At 37.7% G+C, this 16769-nt stretch overlaps 1 protein-coding gene across 1 annotated transcript in view; it reads right to left on the reverse strand.

Annotated features, from left to right (window-relative positions):
- The window catches only part of NR1H4 (nuclear receptor subfamily 1 group H member 4), a 38507-nt gene that overhangs the window by 13045 nt on the left and 8693 nt on the right, over positions 1–16769 (reverse strand). The window contains exons 3-5 of the mRNA XM_041474387.1: positions 11499–11861; positions 6032–6172; positions 1753–1886 (exon numbers count right to left, since the gene is read on the reverse strand). Coding sequence (XP_041330321.1) covers positions 1753–1886; positions 6032–6172; positions 11499–11861 — 638 coding nt within the window. The remainder of the gene's footprint in view (positions 1–1752; positions 1887–6031; positions 6173–11498; positions 11862–16769) is intronic.

Below are 16769 nucleotides of genomic sequence, written 5' to 3' on the forward strand. Positions count from 1 at the left end.
CTCTGTTAAGAGACCTAGGACACATAATGCAACACAAAGCAATTGGATTTATATATGCCTGAGGCACTGAAGAGGTACTTAGACATGCCCATGAATGCACTTTACACCAAGAACCCTCTTACCTGTGCAGATCATCTCCTGAACTTGTCATTATCTTTGGGTGTGAGTCTACTGAGACAAGCTAGGCACACGCTGTGAGGAGTCTACCCCACATGGAGCTTATCTGCAGAGCAAAACAGCTCGTTCTGCTGACCCAGAATCCACACACTGAGCATGTCAGGGGTCTTGCTTTGGACCAGGTCTGTTCTTACAGGCAAAAAGCCCATTAGTGATGACAGTATACTGGATTGTGCCTTTGGTTCAGTTTTATAGAAGAAAAAAGCCTTTCCTATGCTCCAAGACCTGAACCAAAGTGCAATAAATAGAAACAACTGGAAGACTGTCATCGAAATAATGCTGTTTTGCTCTGATCCAAAACAGTGATGGAGGTGCAGCTGTTCTTACATGAAGGGCATTGGATATTTTCAATAATCCATAAGCAATATTAGGTCTGTTGTGCAGAATCTTTGGAAAGAAAGTCCACACAGAAGAGGGGGTTCCTGGGCTTTAGCCTTTACTGCCTCACTACACAGGTAGACCAACAGCTGAAAACAAACATAAACTCAGAAGTAACTCAGACTGGCAAAAGTACCCTTAAAATGTATTTAAGAAGTAACCCAGCTGGTCTTGTTATTTTGCTTTTCATTGTATTAGAGGAGTGCATAAAGCCCTGATTTTATTATAGTTTCCCTTGCAAAAAAAGGATTTTTGAATTTGTGGTATGGGATTTTTTCTTCAGGTTTTTTGTTTGTTTGTTTGTTTGTTTTTTTTGGGTAGTTTTTTTTTTTGTTGTTGTTGTTGTTGTTTTGTTTTTGCTTTTGCTTTGGTTTTTTGGGTTTTTTTTTTTTTGTTTTTTTTTTTTTTTTTTTTTTTTTTTTATCTAAATTTCTGTTATTTTTACAAACTGCAGAATACTCTAGATCTTCTTTCCTTAGCTTTAAAACATAGAATAGTTGTCAAAGCCGAAATGTTTTTTTATTTTCTTTCAGAAGCTGTCAGAACACCATAATTTATTTAGGAAAGTTCTTATTTAGCAAGGAAAGAAAACTAAACACTAGCTCTATAACCAGGGGAACAGTTATACCTGCCTTAGTAATGACCCTTTTTAGCTGGTTAGTAAAGAAAAAAAAAAAAAAAAAAAAAAAAAAAAAAAAAAAAAAGCCCATAATGAAATGCAGTCATAGTAATGAAGTAGCATCTCTTGCTTTAGGCAAAAGCTATACATCCATTTTTCACCATTTGGAGACCAAGGAGACAAGAGGTTTTCTTATCACTGAGGCTTTTACAGAAGTGCACAGAAGAGAGGTGTATAATGTTTTTAAACTGCATAGGTTTACGTGGTTAATTATCAGAAATAAGGAAATGTTTAGCAAATAACTAGGTAAGTTCAAGTTTTAATATCACACCTCAGTGTATGTGATATATGTACCACAGAAAAAATACTGCATAGATCTTACAGATGCTTTACAGGGTTTTGACTAAAAATATAAGAACTACATCTACACTCAAGGTATTTCCTTGACTTAGTGGAAGATAAAGTTTTAATCAACACAGGTAGCTCCAGAGGGTTTTCAATACTCTTTATTCACTGTAATAGATGAATTCAACAAAAATCACATCACCAGTAAGGAACTATTACAAGAATTCTCTTACCCTATATATTTTAGTTGTGGAAGTTACTTGTTTCACATCATGGCCTTCGTTGTCTTCACTGACTGTCTGATCTGGGGGCTGCTTCACGTTTTTCCGTAGCCTTTTTGACTTGCACTGTATCTCTGTTAAGAGACCTAGGACACATAATGCAACACAAAGCAATTGGATTTATATATGCCTGAGGCACTGAAGAGGTACTTAGACATGGCCATGAATGCACTTTACACCAAGAACCCTCTTACCTGTGCAGATCATCTCCTGAACTTGTCATTATCTTTGGGTGTGAGTCTACTGAGACAAGCTAGGCACACGCTGTGAGGAGTCTACCCCACATGGAGCTTATCTGCAGAGCAAAACAGCTCGTTCTGCTGACCCAGAATCCACACACTGAGCATGTCAGGGGTCTTGCTTTGGACCAGGTCTGTTCTTACAGGCAAAAAGCCCATTAGTGATGACAGTATACTGGATTGTGCCTTTGGTTCAGTTTTATAGAAGAAAAAAGCCTTTCCTATGCTCCAAGACCTGAACCAAAGTGCAATAAATAGAAACAACTGGAAGACTGTCATCGAAATAATGCTGTTTTGCTCTGATCCAAAACAGTGATGGAGGTGCAGCTGTTCTTACATGAAGGGCATTGGATATTTTCAATAATCCATAAGCAATATTAGGTCTGTTGTGCAGAATCTTTGGAAAGAAAGTCCACACAGAAGAGGGGGTTCCTGGGCTTTAGCCTTTACTGCCTCACTACACAGGTAGACCAACAGCTGAAAACAAACATAAACTCAGAAGTAACTCAGACTGGCAAAAGTACCCTTAAAATGTATTTAAGAAGTAACCCAGCTGGTCTTGTTATTTTGCTTTTCATTGTATTAGAGGAGTGCATAAAGCCCTGATTTTATTATAGTTTCACTTGCAAAAAAAGGATTTTTCAATTTGTGGTATGGGATTTTTTCTTCAGGTTTTTTGTTTGTTTGTTTTGTTTTTTCTTTTTCTTTTGTTTTTTGGGTTTTTTTTTTTTTTGGTTTTTTTTTTGTTTGTTTGTTTTTGGTTTTTTTTTGTTTGTTTGTTTGTTTGTTTTGTTTTTTTTTGTTTTTGTTCTAGACTACGTTTCAGTACTTTGAACCAGGAAGTATCCTTGTTTGGATGTCCTAAAAACTACCAATTTTCTTGTTTTAACAAAAGAAGGGAGCAATAGGTACCCTACACAGTCTGTGGAAGACAGTCAGAAATCACAAATGAAAAAGTAAACACCTAAGTATTCATCTAAAAATAAACCTATTTATTTTAAGCACAGGACCTTTCTCTTTCTTTCTTTCTTTCTTTCTTTCTTTCTTTCTTTCTTTCTTTCTTTCTTTCTTTCTTTCTTTCTTTCTTTCTTTCTTTCTTTCTTTCTTTCTTTTCTTTACAGTCTGTGGAAGACAGTCAGAAATCACAAATGAAAAAGTAAACACCTAAGTATTCATCTAAAAATAAACCTATTTATTTTAAGCACAGGACCTTTCTCTTTCTTTCTTTCTTTCTTTCTTTCTTTCTTTCTTTCTTTCTTTCTTTCTTTCTTTCTTTCTTTTCTTTCTTTCTTTCTTTCTTTCTTTTCCTCTCAAGTATTCTTCCCATTCTTCACCTTTAAAAATGCAGAGCAGGAAAAGAGGCTCATTCAGTGAGTATATGATGTGGAGGAAGATACCATGAAACCAGTGAATCTCGTTGTGAATGTTTTTAATTTCCTGTTTAAGCCCTATATACTTTCTTTCTTTCTTTTCCTCTCAAGTATTCTTCCCATTCTTCACCTTTAAAAATGCAGAGCAGGAAAAGAGGCTCATTCAGTGAGTATATGATGTGGAGGAAGATACCATGAAACCAGTGAATCTCGTTGTGAATGTTTTTAATTTCCTGTTTAAGCCCTATATAAAATGACCTACCTGAACTGCTGAGAGAAGAGGAAATTTACATGATTAAAATAAGACCTGCAAAGAATACCTTGAAAGGAGGGAATAGGAATGATAGAGATAATAATTGGTATCGAGCCATGTAATTTTTGGTGCCACACAGCACCACAGATTTCTTTTTCTAAATTATTCAGCGCGTCCTTTGGTGCTGTTAATGGGCTTGTGCTGTTTTCCATCAGCTTAGGATCTGGTCTATTGCCTTCCAAGGGAAAATTTGCTTTACATTTGCCTTAAGCATTAAGATTTTTCTCATGCTTCTTGCTACTAAGTATTACCTTGATATCTTATTCTGGCTCCATTTCAGTAATCTGAAAAACTTGTGTGTGAGACAGGACATCACTTTTTAGCTCAGAGATAGCTAAATTTTAATGGGTATTAAATTCCAAGAAGAGTGGCAGAACCTGGGTCTTCCCTAGATAGACATTTCACCCAAGAAACTTGTAGTTTAGATCCAAATGACAGCAAATGACTGAAATTGATGGGTAGTAATTTTGGTCTGTCTGTAGTTTGCACAAAAAGGGCAGAAGAAAGATTGTTGAGTAGCTGTGCCATAAATATTTATAATACTTTAGCTCCTTGTTCAGAGGGAAAAAAGAATCCACAGAGCTTGCAATTACAATGAGTAAGTGAAACAAAGTTCAAGGTAACCTTTTATTTCCTAGTCATATTTTTTCAAATAAATGCCCTACACTACTAGAAGTTTCATGTTTTACTGTCCTAGATTGCCTTGAACTAAAAGCAATTATACTACACACTCCTACTTTAAAGCCATTAAATGGTGCCTTGCCAAACATCCTCATTGCAGTGCATTAGAGCACACTTATGGTTAAATCATGAGCAACACAAGATACCCCGTGTTTCCATTGCAGAGAGAGAGTCAAATGGCAGCAGCAACCCACTGGCTTTTATTTCCTGTATGCCAGCTTGTGAAAATGATAGCCCAGCATAAAAGTTTCATGTGGTCCCAGTCAGTATCATTTACACTGACCTGGTTTTTTTTTTTCAGTTGGGTTTTTGCTGCATTGAGTGACTCAAGCTATTTTGAATCCTCAAAATTTTGAAGCAATGGATCAGGGGTGAGCTCCACAAGGGAATTATTTTCCTCTGACAATGCAGGGTGTATTGAGTTCTTCCATTAAAGTGGGGTCTGCTCATATATTTATGTATTGCACAAGAATATGTCCTATCTCAGGATCTTTGCAGCCTGTTCAATTTGCAGAATGAAAGATTAATTACATTATGTTGGCAACACCTTCGAAATATTGATGGAGCTTATTGTTTCTCATATAACCAACAGTTACTATAGCATCTTCTGATCAGATTGAAGGATAGAAATATATTAAAAACTCCAAGTAGATTAATTTCCTGTATGAACCTAAATTGATTTCACACATACGTGTATACTAAAGTGACTGGAGCCATCAAGAAGAATAAATTGTAGTCCTATTCATGGAAGGCAAAAGAGCAGATGTTTACAGAGTGTTTTCAGCAGCAGGCTTACAAAATAGTGCAATAACTCAAAGAGGAGCTTTAAACATGTTCAAAGTTGTACTTCAATATCCCCATTGTTCTAAGTTATCCAGTTTGAAGCTCAATAAAGTTTATAAATTGTCAGTCTGAATAGAATATTTGTTTTACTATGCAACATTATTAAAATCCATTGGGTTCATTTCTGGAGACCTATGTGTATATGAGTTCTACCTATGTGCCCATATGCAAGGCAGGAAAATCTATAGCACCATGAGAAAAGCTAATGAGACTATAAAAAAGGGCCAGCCCATACCCGGCTTTGCCTGATTGCTGGGTGAGGTCTGGGAACATACATCTGGCAAGTCCACAGAAACTTCCTGCTGCGACACTCCTGCTCTTTTCTTGAAAATGGCATTGTGTATGTGCCAGAACTTGGACTTGGCCAGCAAGAACTTGACGGGGGGAGCCCCAGGAAGAGTAGGAAAGAAAAGCGCCAGGACTTTCCTGCTCTGGCTTCTACAACACTGCAAACCTGGACTCCTGGGGTCTCCCACAGACCCACTTCCCCTGCTCCTTCTCACTCAAGCAGACTAATAGCTGTCATCCAGTGCACGACTGGCCTTCCTTCACCATTTGCTTGGCTCTTATGCCCTTGCATCCCTGACCACCAGTTACATCCCATTGCTTAAAAGTGCATTTGTCTTTCAACAGGGTTTGCTGCACAGGCACAGCATCTTCTTTCATACACCTCCCACCTGCCAAATAACATCTTTTGTAACTTCATTGTCAAAACCAGACTGCTCAAGCAAATCCAGTATTTAATGCACACTCTGACTGGATGATGCAAATACCTGTATACATACATTCAGCCAACATGCCCATCTGCTTGCACTTCCTTAGACGGCACTCCTGGCATTTTCTCCTCATGTACATGTCCATCTCGCAGTTGCCTCCATTTTTACACTTGTATACTGCATTTTTTGTGATGCTTCTTCTGAAGAATCCTGCACAAAACAGCAGTGACATCATAGATGAAATAAAGCACTCAGAAACAAGTCATCAAGGTGAAGTTCAGCTCCATCTCACTGGATTTTTCACATGACACATGTTCTGCCTGATCATCAATTTCTTTCAGTACCTGGATGACTAAAATCTTGGTACTTGTACTGACAACAGTATCTAAGCCATATAATTTAAAAAGTGAGCCCAAACACTAGACATTAGTCCAAAGTAAAGTCCTGTAGTTGTGAATTTTGGGAAAATTCAGACCCAAATCTGAAACCTGCCAGTAGCAGGCTGAGTACCAGCACTAGAGCCATAGGGTGATATCATACAAATAGCCAGTGAAAAAAAAAAGTGAGTCTGTTAAGTCTCTTGAGGTGCAGAATGTGCAGAATGCACAGAATGTGCAGAAAGAGAGATGAGTAATTCTTCACCCTTCCCCCAACTCCTGGGAGCAACAGAAGCTCCACACACTGGTCTGCTCACCCACCCCCAGGTTTAATAAGGAAGCTGCACTGTATCTGCCTATTGTACATGTGGCCTCCACCCCTGTTTACAACATATTCCAGCCTTATTCACCAAGTATTGTCCACTTGATGAGTTAAGTAGTCACCTAATTTCACCTGCACAGGCAGTTCTACTGGTATTGTCACAGGATTCGCTCAAAAACTGCACAGTAATAGCTGCAAACAGCAACTGATACAAAAAATTGAGAGGACCCTTCCTAAGTCAGTCCAAATCTCCTATTTGGCTGCTGCCCATCTGTGAGAGCAGCACTGTGGGCAAAACATGGGGTACTCAAGATAATAAATATGATTAAATAAGGGTCATTACAAAGCAACAGAATCTTTGCTGTCAATGTTTCCTAAATTTTTTGTGTTAGTCACTGTGCCATTATAATTTTCTTACATTGTCCTTCACACGGCAGAGACTATTTAGCATCAGCTACAGTGGGAATCAGTTTTCCTCCCCATGTGAGGGCAGGTTTCTGAAATAAACTCCTGGGAGCTTCTGCTGCCACACCACTGATTTAGACTGTACTTCAAACTAGATCTCTGTGTACATTTATATTAACCAGAGCTATTCAAAAAGCTTTTGCTTTCTTATCACCACTGCCTGGCACAATAAAACTATTGTTTTCCAACCTGACACTCTAATGCATTAAAAGAGGGACCAGATAAGAGCCAGTCTCCCATAATCAAATCATAGAGCACATTCAGTTGTGAATCTAAAGAATTGTCTGTGTGTTTGAAAAATTGTGCATTGTCAGATGACAATTTCACTAATTTGCCCCATGGTTTTATAGTTGCCTAATCTCTTCCAAGCACCAGTGTGTAGCAACCAGTAAAACAATTCCACTACCTGGTCACAAAAAATCTGGCATTTCTAAGAAACTTCAGTAATTCCTGCTTGAAATCTCTTCCATGCTGTCTGTTTTATTGGCTGCTCTTCAAACAAATACAGCTGACTGGCATCAGTCTCTTTTGAAATGCAGATTACTTAGAGCCTCCAGAAGCCCCAGGCATTATTTTTATTCATCACTCACATGGTTTTAATACATTACCATTTACTGGTCAGGGAAGGAAAAAAAAGCCTGGATTTAAACTGCAAGTTCTCACTGTCAGTTAAAGGCAACTGCATCTGCTTTATATAATGTATTATTTTATTTGTAAATTTAAAATAATATCATTTATGACACATTAATTTGTAGTAACCACTGAAAAGCTCTGCACAAATATTTATAACATTCTAAGACTGATTGATGACTTCATTGCTCAACCTATTCACAAGGTGTGCATTTACTTTTTCATGATGGAAGAAAGAAAAAATTGAGAAATAATTTTTTAAAGGTGTACAAGAAAAAGAAAGGCAAAAACATGGATGCAAAAGCTAGGAACCAACAATATTCAAGTAGTCAAATACTTTCTCTTGAAAACCAAGTTTATGAAAGAGTGAAATTATCTGAAATGAAAAGCAAAATAATTTTTTTCTTTTTGGCAAACATTAGTTTCAACCCTATTCTCGCTTCAGTTTTCAGTGAAGTGACTCTTGAATCTTTGTATTTTTGAACAAACTTCTTCATAACTAATTTTGAAATTAGCTTTTGATATGAATGAAATTTCTGTATATATTATTCACTACTAATTCAAAATGAACCTACACTGCTGGAAATGTGACTTTTTATAACAGGAGGAGTTTTACTAAAATTTAAAGGATAAGTCTGAAACAACATATGTTAAACTAATAAATGGTTAGTAACCCTAAAAGCTGAAGGTTTTTCTGGCACAGTCTAATTTTCGTCTGATCTCGCCAAATTACAAAACGCTCATGTTGGCTGGAAATGTTGAATTTGCTTTGTTCTCAGATAGTCATGAATATGATTTATTACGGAAGAGCTGCTCCAGTGTTACTGATGCTGATTTTTTTCTCATGGAAATTATGAAAGTTGAAGGAGGGCAGCTGTGAAAAGATTAGATGAAAGCTTTGGAAATATCTCTGTTTGGCATCCTGATGGGTTTTAAATTTAAGAGTTTTTGAAATTCACAGTTGCTAACAAAGCACCTGCTCTGTTCTGTCAGACCATCAAGACATCTTCTGGCGCTCCTTTGCCCCATGTCCCCATGGTGAGTGTGAGTGTGAGGAGAAGATTAAAGAGGGACCTTTTTTGCAAGAAGAATTCTAGTCTGGTGTGAGAAACATCAAGCAGCACAGGAGTGGTTTGAATACTGCAAAAAACTACTGCAGGCCTGCATGGAGGGGATGAGGAGGTAGCTTTTCACACAGTCATAGAATGGCTGGGGTTGAAAGGGATCTCAAAGATGGGCACTTTTTGTTTCAGCAGAACTGATTCTGTGGCTTAATTAAACAAGTACAACATTATGTCACACTTGCTCTGTAACACCTAGCAATGGCCCTTAAAACCCAGTGTAACTATCCAGGCTGAGGCTGTACCAGAATGTCTTTGATGTCAGTCTGCAAAGACCGTTTCAGAAATGGTCTCCACAGTAGCAAGTTTAAACAGTGTATTGCTCCTTGTACTGTAAATATTATGTAAAATACTAATGAAATAGTATTAATACATATTTGTTTATGAAGGTTAATGCATTAAGAAATATCTGTATATCAATATATACTCCTGCCAATATCTTCAGATGAATATTCTCATGAGGACAATAGATAAGATCCTAATATTGTTCTGTCTGCCCAAGAAAGAAAACCAAAGAGAATGGAAAGTGTTGCTGAATACATTACCATGAAAGAAATAATAAAAAAAAAAATTAACATATTCATCACATAGGATTGAATCCCATAAAAATATGTGCAAAGCTTCTTCCCTTGAATAAGAACATCCACTGCATCAATGTAGCAGAGGTGCTGCAAGGTGAGCACTAGTCCTGCAGAAAGGGACCTGCATATTATTTTGGACACACATTGAGCATGAATTAGCAGTCTTGTTGCAAAAAGAAGGGATAATCTCATACTGAGGTTCAAGACAGAGACATGTGAGGGAGTTATTATACTGCTCTGATAAGAGCACAACTGAAGAGCCGAGCCTAATTTTGGTCTCCGTGTTTTGAAGGTAATGTATACGCATGTGAAAAACTCCACAGATAACAAGCAGGATCAAGAGATCTAGAAAACATAATATCTGCTTTGCCTTGTCAGACAGAATTACTGTCCTCAGCACATCTCTTTACTGAATCAGCTGGTACTTTAGTCACCTTTAAAATTTATTGTAGAAACAGAATCCATTATCTTTAAGTAATTCAACTTTTACTACGTTTGATAAAGGGTACTATTCTTTGTAATTGATGTTGCAGTCATGAAACAGAACAAAAACATAAACTAGATTATCCCAATAAAGCAGTAAAATTATGGTTACATAGAGTGATTCAAACTGAATCAGTAGGGAAGTGGATGCACTTTTCCTTTCATCATGGGCTTTAGTCTAAATATTTACCTGATAGCTTTAAACTCTCTTCTAGAAACATTCTATACAAATTTTAAAGTTTGTAATTTCAAGCTTTGAAAAGTTTCTCACACATTAAATACTGCAGTTAATAAAGAGGAAGAACAGCTTACTAACAGAATTAAAGTATCATTACTTGGAATCATCACATCAAAACTGAGTTTAACCTCGTTTATAATGACAGCATTAATATGAGTTAATTCACAGTTTTTGACTTGGAGACTATTCACTCAGACAGCAGAAAAAATGAATCTCATATTTATTGGAATTATTGAAATAAACTGCGTGAGCCTTGACTGTATTCATGTTTCCAGTGTTCAACTCTTGTGGTCTGTTTTTTTCCTCACAAATGATTTTGTGATAAATAAAGCAAAAGCCCCACATTAGGTCCAGGTCCACTCTCTATAACAGTGAATTCCACATAAAGATATTTTAGGAATTTGGCAGTGACCATGCTCTAGTCTTTATCATAAAACAGAAATGTTAATGAAATATTTATTCACAGAACAGGATGAAAAAATGGGGCACTATTTTTCTGGCCATAATGTATCTCAGCCCTCTCTCAGGTGTATTATATCTCTTCAGATATGATAGTTGACATAACCTCTTGTCCCTCTCTGCTAAAACATCTGGCAATCATGTTCTCATGTAGAAAATCAGCAATAATTTTCTACATCACATTTATCCTGATAATAATATGTGAATAATATTCTTCTAAGAAGCAAGATATTTGTCCTACAGATACAACCTTCTTCCTGCAGAAGCTCCCTCCCTAGAGACAGGGGCTACCCTTAGAAGAAATTATAGAACTAGATATCCTTTAATTTCACAAACCTGAAGGCACCCATCATATCCTTTGGGAGCTGGGGGAAATAGAGTCCCTGGCAACAGCCTGCAGGTGGGGGCTGACAGCTTTTACTTCCCTTCAATGCACACTACATGAAGTACTTGGGCTGGTTTTAGCTATTTTCTAGGGCAGCCTAGCGCTCATCTCCCAGGGGCCTCCATGGGTATGTTCCTTCCACAGGCAGAGAACAGCATGAGCAGCTTCCACAGAGCACAGAGCCAGGCTGCCAGTGTCCACAGAAAGCTGTCCTGCAGCTCACCAAAAGCTAATGGCACCCAAGAGCCATAGGCTGGCCTGTGATGCTGTACAACCCCAGGGCAGTGGGAGAAGACACTGCCAGTCTGCCTTGGGGGAAATACAGAATAGGGTACACAGGATCCAAATGCAAATCTCTAATATGTTTAATGATTTGGATGAAATTAACAAGAAAAGGAAAAAAAAACCCCACAGATCAACAACAACAACAAATCCTGAAAAGCTGCTGTTATTAGCTGAACTGATTTCATCCTACCTTTGCATCCTTCACAGGTAAGGGCATTATAGTGATACCCAGAGGCTTTGTCACCGCAGACCACACAGAGCTCTTCTCCCTTCACTCTTCCCGTGGAGTGACCCAGTCTGGGCTTTTTGGCTGCAGGGATATCCATTATCTCAGTCTCCCTTGTGAAAAAGGTCTCTGAGGGCAACCTCCTGAGTTCATACATCCCAGGGGAGTACCATTCCTCATGCTGTGGAGGGTAGAAGCCTAGGTTGGAGTAATAAGGTGGCGATGAGATCTGAGGCTGAACTTGGGGAAATGGCACATTGTTGTACTGCGCATAAGATGACACATCTGCCTCTTGCACTGGAGAACTCATTGGTTCTGAAAGGACACCTGGAAAATAATAATGCAAAACCAATTTCTATTACTGCCACGAACTTGTAGTTATCAGAGAAGTTTCCACTTTCAGACATGTATCTCAAAAACCAGGCACAAACACAAAGATTGCGTCATCTAAGCTCAGACTTGCTACACAAATGCATTACAAGTTTTAAATTTAATTTATTCATTCTCAGACACTCCTTTATAATTGGTGGAAATGTCCAGCACTGGCAGCTACATAAAAAAATCTTGAAAAATATCGTGCAGGTAATTGTATAATTGTTCAGTTTATAAGAAAGAGCAACCACACCCCAGAGAAGTTAGCAACTCAAATTAGGTCTAAAAGCAGAATGGAAGAAATCCAAACAAATGGCAAAAACCCCATGGTATTGGTGAAAGCTAAATCAAGATTCAAATATCTTGTTAGTTTGTATTAATTCTGAATGAATACATCATGACAGGCAAAAACTGCACTAGGAAAAAATTACAAGAGTGAGGCTTAATTAGACGACTGAAAGCATGAAATAAACCTTCAAGAAGAACCTGAAATAGGAAGGTGAGGTTACCAGGAAAGAGCAAGAAAGATATTCCTAATGTAAGTGATGAAATGCAACTTTCTCCCCATCCAGCCTCCAGTGGCCGGCCAGCCTCTGTAGCCTGTTCCCCAGCCCCTGTGCCATTCAGTGCAGCTGGGAGGCTCTCATAGGAAACACCTCTGTAAGACAGCATTAGTCACCTCTGAGCCAGCCACAGACCTGGCAGTGGCACAAGGAGTGGCAACCTTTCCTGTTGTCAGGATCAACACGGTATCTGGAGTTTACCTTAGCCTTGCTCATTAAATAGCATATTTTAAATTGCAGACAACTGAACTGTCATTTCTCTTCTGTACTCCAAGCACAACAAAATCTAGCAGTCCCTGGATGGTGTAGGTAAAATCAAGTCCACATCAAGCAACTCAAAAGCTGAACTTAAAAGTTATTTGCAAACTATTTCTTATTTTCTGTTGAAGAGAGCCACATCTTGTGGTTTTGTGAAAACTCTGACTCAATTCCTTCAATAGTTCCAAGAAGAGAGTCTGAGAAAAAGAGGGCATATTTCCAGGAAGATGATCAGTCCAGTTTCATTTGAATCAGCAGCAGTATTTACAAGGAAATAATAGATTAATACTCATTGGTGACCATCACTTAACAACACTTCAGAAGAATTCCAAAAACATTTTTGCTGACATAAAATTGGTCATGGACAAGTATCCTTCTTTTGTGAGGAATCAAAAACAATGAAGAAATGCCAACAGTTAAGAAGAGGGAACATCTGTAATGACAAAAATAATTAAAATCTATAGTGGGGGATCCTTCCCTCTCCTTTGTCTCACTTCAGTTAGTACCAGAAATTGACCTTTTAATTACACTGGCTTTTTCACTTTCAAGGTATCATGCTCCTGCTCTGCAGCTTTCTGCCCTTCCTATTTTATCATGCTGCAGAAGCCATGCAAGAGTTTTGGGATGGTGTGGTTGCTCTATTGTTGCCCACAGCACATCTTTGCCAATTACAAGTGTTGAGGTCCCAGTTCCAGAATAAGCAGCGAGATGTATGTCTGGAACAATGTGACACAAAACCAAATGAGAAAAATGGTGGCCTTTATTACCAGCAATTAGTTTAATTATGGCTGCATTTCGTTGCTCTGGAAGAGGCCAGGGCACCAAGGGCTACAGTGGCAGAAGCAGAGTAGCAGAAGGCACTCCCCAAATCCAAGGTTATGCCACTTAAACACATTTATAGACACACAGAGGGCATCTGGGGACTCTGTGAAGAGCCTGGAAGTGACATTGCAGCTTCATGCATCAGATGCAAGGTGTCACCAATACCTGCCAGCCACAGTGGCGACAAAACAAGTGAAGGGTGAGGACAGCAAAGATTTCATGTCCAGTATATGATATTATTTTAGCTGTATTTGCCACTTGTTGAGACTGCTGCTCATGAAGACTGGTCAAGGTACTTCAGGTACAAATATGGGGTTAATTGTGGGGTACACAATCATTCAGTCTCTGTTTAGAAAGGAATCTGTTCACTGTGAAAACCTAAGTTTTCATTTGCTCGTTGGTAATTAGTCGAGTTTGCTAAAAGAAAGTGGAACAATCCCAAAATGAAAAGGAAGAAACTCTTGATTTTTAGCTTCCTGCCATACACAGGAAACTCCACAAAAGCTGTATAGTAGCCTCTTGAACTGCTTGGGCCTCTGAAAGAGCAAGAAGAGCAGGCAACATTCCTTCCACAGAAAAAAATATCAGCGCTTTTTAAAAAATTCAGAGCTACTAGAGAGACTGCAGCACATCCTGAGACAATACTGGGGGTTTATTTAAACAACTGTAGAGCCATTTGGGCTACAAGTATGTTTAGAAAAATCTTCCCAATCATTAACTGTACCCTGCTTCCAAAGGAAACAAAAAAACCACAAAAAAACCCCAAACCAACAATAAAAAAGAGTCTTAATTAAGTTAAATAAAGGAAAAAAAGCCAAACAGCCCATATCACCTCCTTTTTCCTTCCATCAGACACAGCATTAAACAATTTAGCTGAACTGAGTCCATGCTCAGAGCAATGGAAGGGAAAAGCAAAACCAGACAGGTTTGAGAGAGACTGAGAGAACCTGTTCTCATTCTATGTAAAACAAACTCACAGCTTAAACTCTGGGAAGTGCTCAAAGACCAGTATGATTTTTGAAGATCATTAGCTTGCAACTACGTAGGTTTTCCCTACATAGGCGAAAAGTTTGAAGTTTAGCTTGAAGTTTTGAGGGTTCTTTGTTTGGTTTTGGTTTGGTTTGTTTTAAGTAGACCTGAACATGATGTACGTGTAGACCTGTACGTGAGAGTCTGGACTAAATAATTTCTTATCACAAAAGAAAAGTAATCTTATCTTACCAAGCGGAACGTACATAAGCTTTTCTCCAGATATATCTATTAATAGAGGTCTGGGATGGACTGGTCTCATGCAACTAAAGCATGAGCAGCCCAGTAAAATCATTGCAGTTGCAGTAGTAACAGCAGTGAAAGTGAAATTAGAAATGAGCTCATTGGACTACACCGACATTTTGTTTATGTCTTAACTTTGTGGTCTTAAATTTTTCGAACCATTTATCTCTTTTTCCTTTTGGAAGGATACCTTTCAGATTTTTAAGGAAAGACTATTTAAGCACACACAAATGTTAAGTTAATTACATCTGCATATTTTTTCTATTTGCAAATCTTAGATTTTGTAAAGAAGTGTTTTTCAATTAATACCTTTTACAAAAATATTGAAAGCTTACTAAAAACAAAGTGAAACCTTCACGTGTGTGTGATCACTGTTTTACAAATATTTTTCTACTTTCAACTGAAATTTATTAGAGAGTTCTACTTTTGTTACTTTAAATTTTACACAGAATACTTCACAAGAAACTTCAAAATATATTTGACTAGTAGAAATATTCCTTGCAGGAATAAAGAAACTCTTTTCAGTTTGCAGAATGATACTGAGATTTTGTGCAAGCTAAATGTGATTTTATGCAGAATATTACAGAACTTACAAGATCACATTTTAATGTAAAAGCTATTGTTCCACCAGTATAAATTTTAACAAAGAGAACTAAATTCTAAGCAGGTTTAAAATATGAACCCCTGGCTTTCCTTCATTATTCATGAAGGAATGTAATAGAATAACAATGTCCAGAATTTGGTAATTCAGAAACCATGGCATAGCCATTATCAAAATCCTGGTTTAATTCCAAACAAATCATTGGCATATCTTTTAAAGATCACTTGGTGTAAAAAGCCTACTAGCATCCTACAATTTCAAGGAGGAGTGCAAAAATAGATAACAAAAATATCCAAGGGAGAATATGGCAATATCCTACCTCAGGCTGTGTTCAATCTGACCATTTCTTGATGAAAAATACTCTCCTTAAGGTGCCACAGTCCTTCTTCCTCTCTCTTTTTCCTTTTTTTACCTCCTAAAGTCTACATGTACATAAAACTCCTTAATTCTGCTTTGTCTGTGTCCTGTTCACTGTGAGAACTTTCTTTAAGATTCGAAAGGAGTGACACAGACCAGAGGTTGTATAGTTTACTAATTAACTTCATTATGAGCAACTTGTTTGTAGATGCCGGAAACAATGTCTGTTCCCAGTGTGGATTTACCTGGATAAAATTTGGCTACCAGTTTGAGGGGATGCCTCCAAGTAGCCTAGCCATTGTATTTTTGTACCTATTGTGGTTTAGTTACAACCAACTTTGTATCAATGAATATTTGGTAAGATCAGGTGGTTCTGTGCAATAGATTAACCACTCCAGTGTCACAGGAAGCAGGTTTTTTAAGTGGGGAAATATTGCATTCTCAAAAAAAGGACAAAGTGCTCAGACCATACTGAACACATCTATATGACAAGACAGAATGATTTGGGTTGGCAAGGACCTTAAAGATCATCTAGTTCCAAACCCTGAAGTAGGAAGGGACACCTTCCTCACAAGCAGGTTGCTGAAAGTCACATCCAATCTGTCCTTCTCATTAAATTTTTTATCACATTCCCACTCTGTTTGGTTTGGCTCTCTTAATAATTATTATGCATCCAATGTTTTCTGTTTTAATTTGTGCTGGTTTGTTTCTTTTTGATTTGGGGGTCAGCTATGAACCTAATTATCTGCTCTGCAGGGATGAAGCCAGATGTTCCATCAACTGCCAGGTGGTGCCAAAGACAAGAAGTTATTTAACATATCTTATGATCTTGAAGCTGTTTAATCAGTTTGGACACTTGACCCTAACAACTTTTTCATCACTATTATTTATTTTTAAAATACACACACAGGAAAGACCAAACCAAACAAAATAAAACAAAAAAAAATCCCAAACCACCAAACAAAAAAAAAAAAAAAAAAAAAAAAAACC

The sequence above is a fragment of the Pyrgilauda ruficollis genome, unplaced genomic scaffold (assembly GCF_017590135.1).
Source record: "Pyrgilauda ruficollis isolate IOZ18807 unplaced genomic scaffold, ASM1759013v1 scaffold32, whole genome shotgun sequence".
Lineage (NCBI taxonomy): Eukaryota > Metazoa > Chordata > Aves > Passeriformes > Passeridae > Pyrgilauda > Pyrgilauda ruficollis.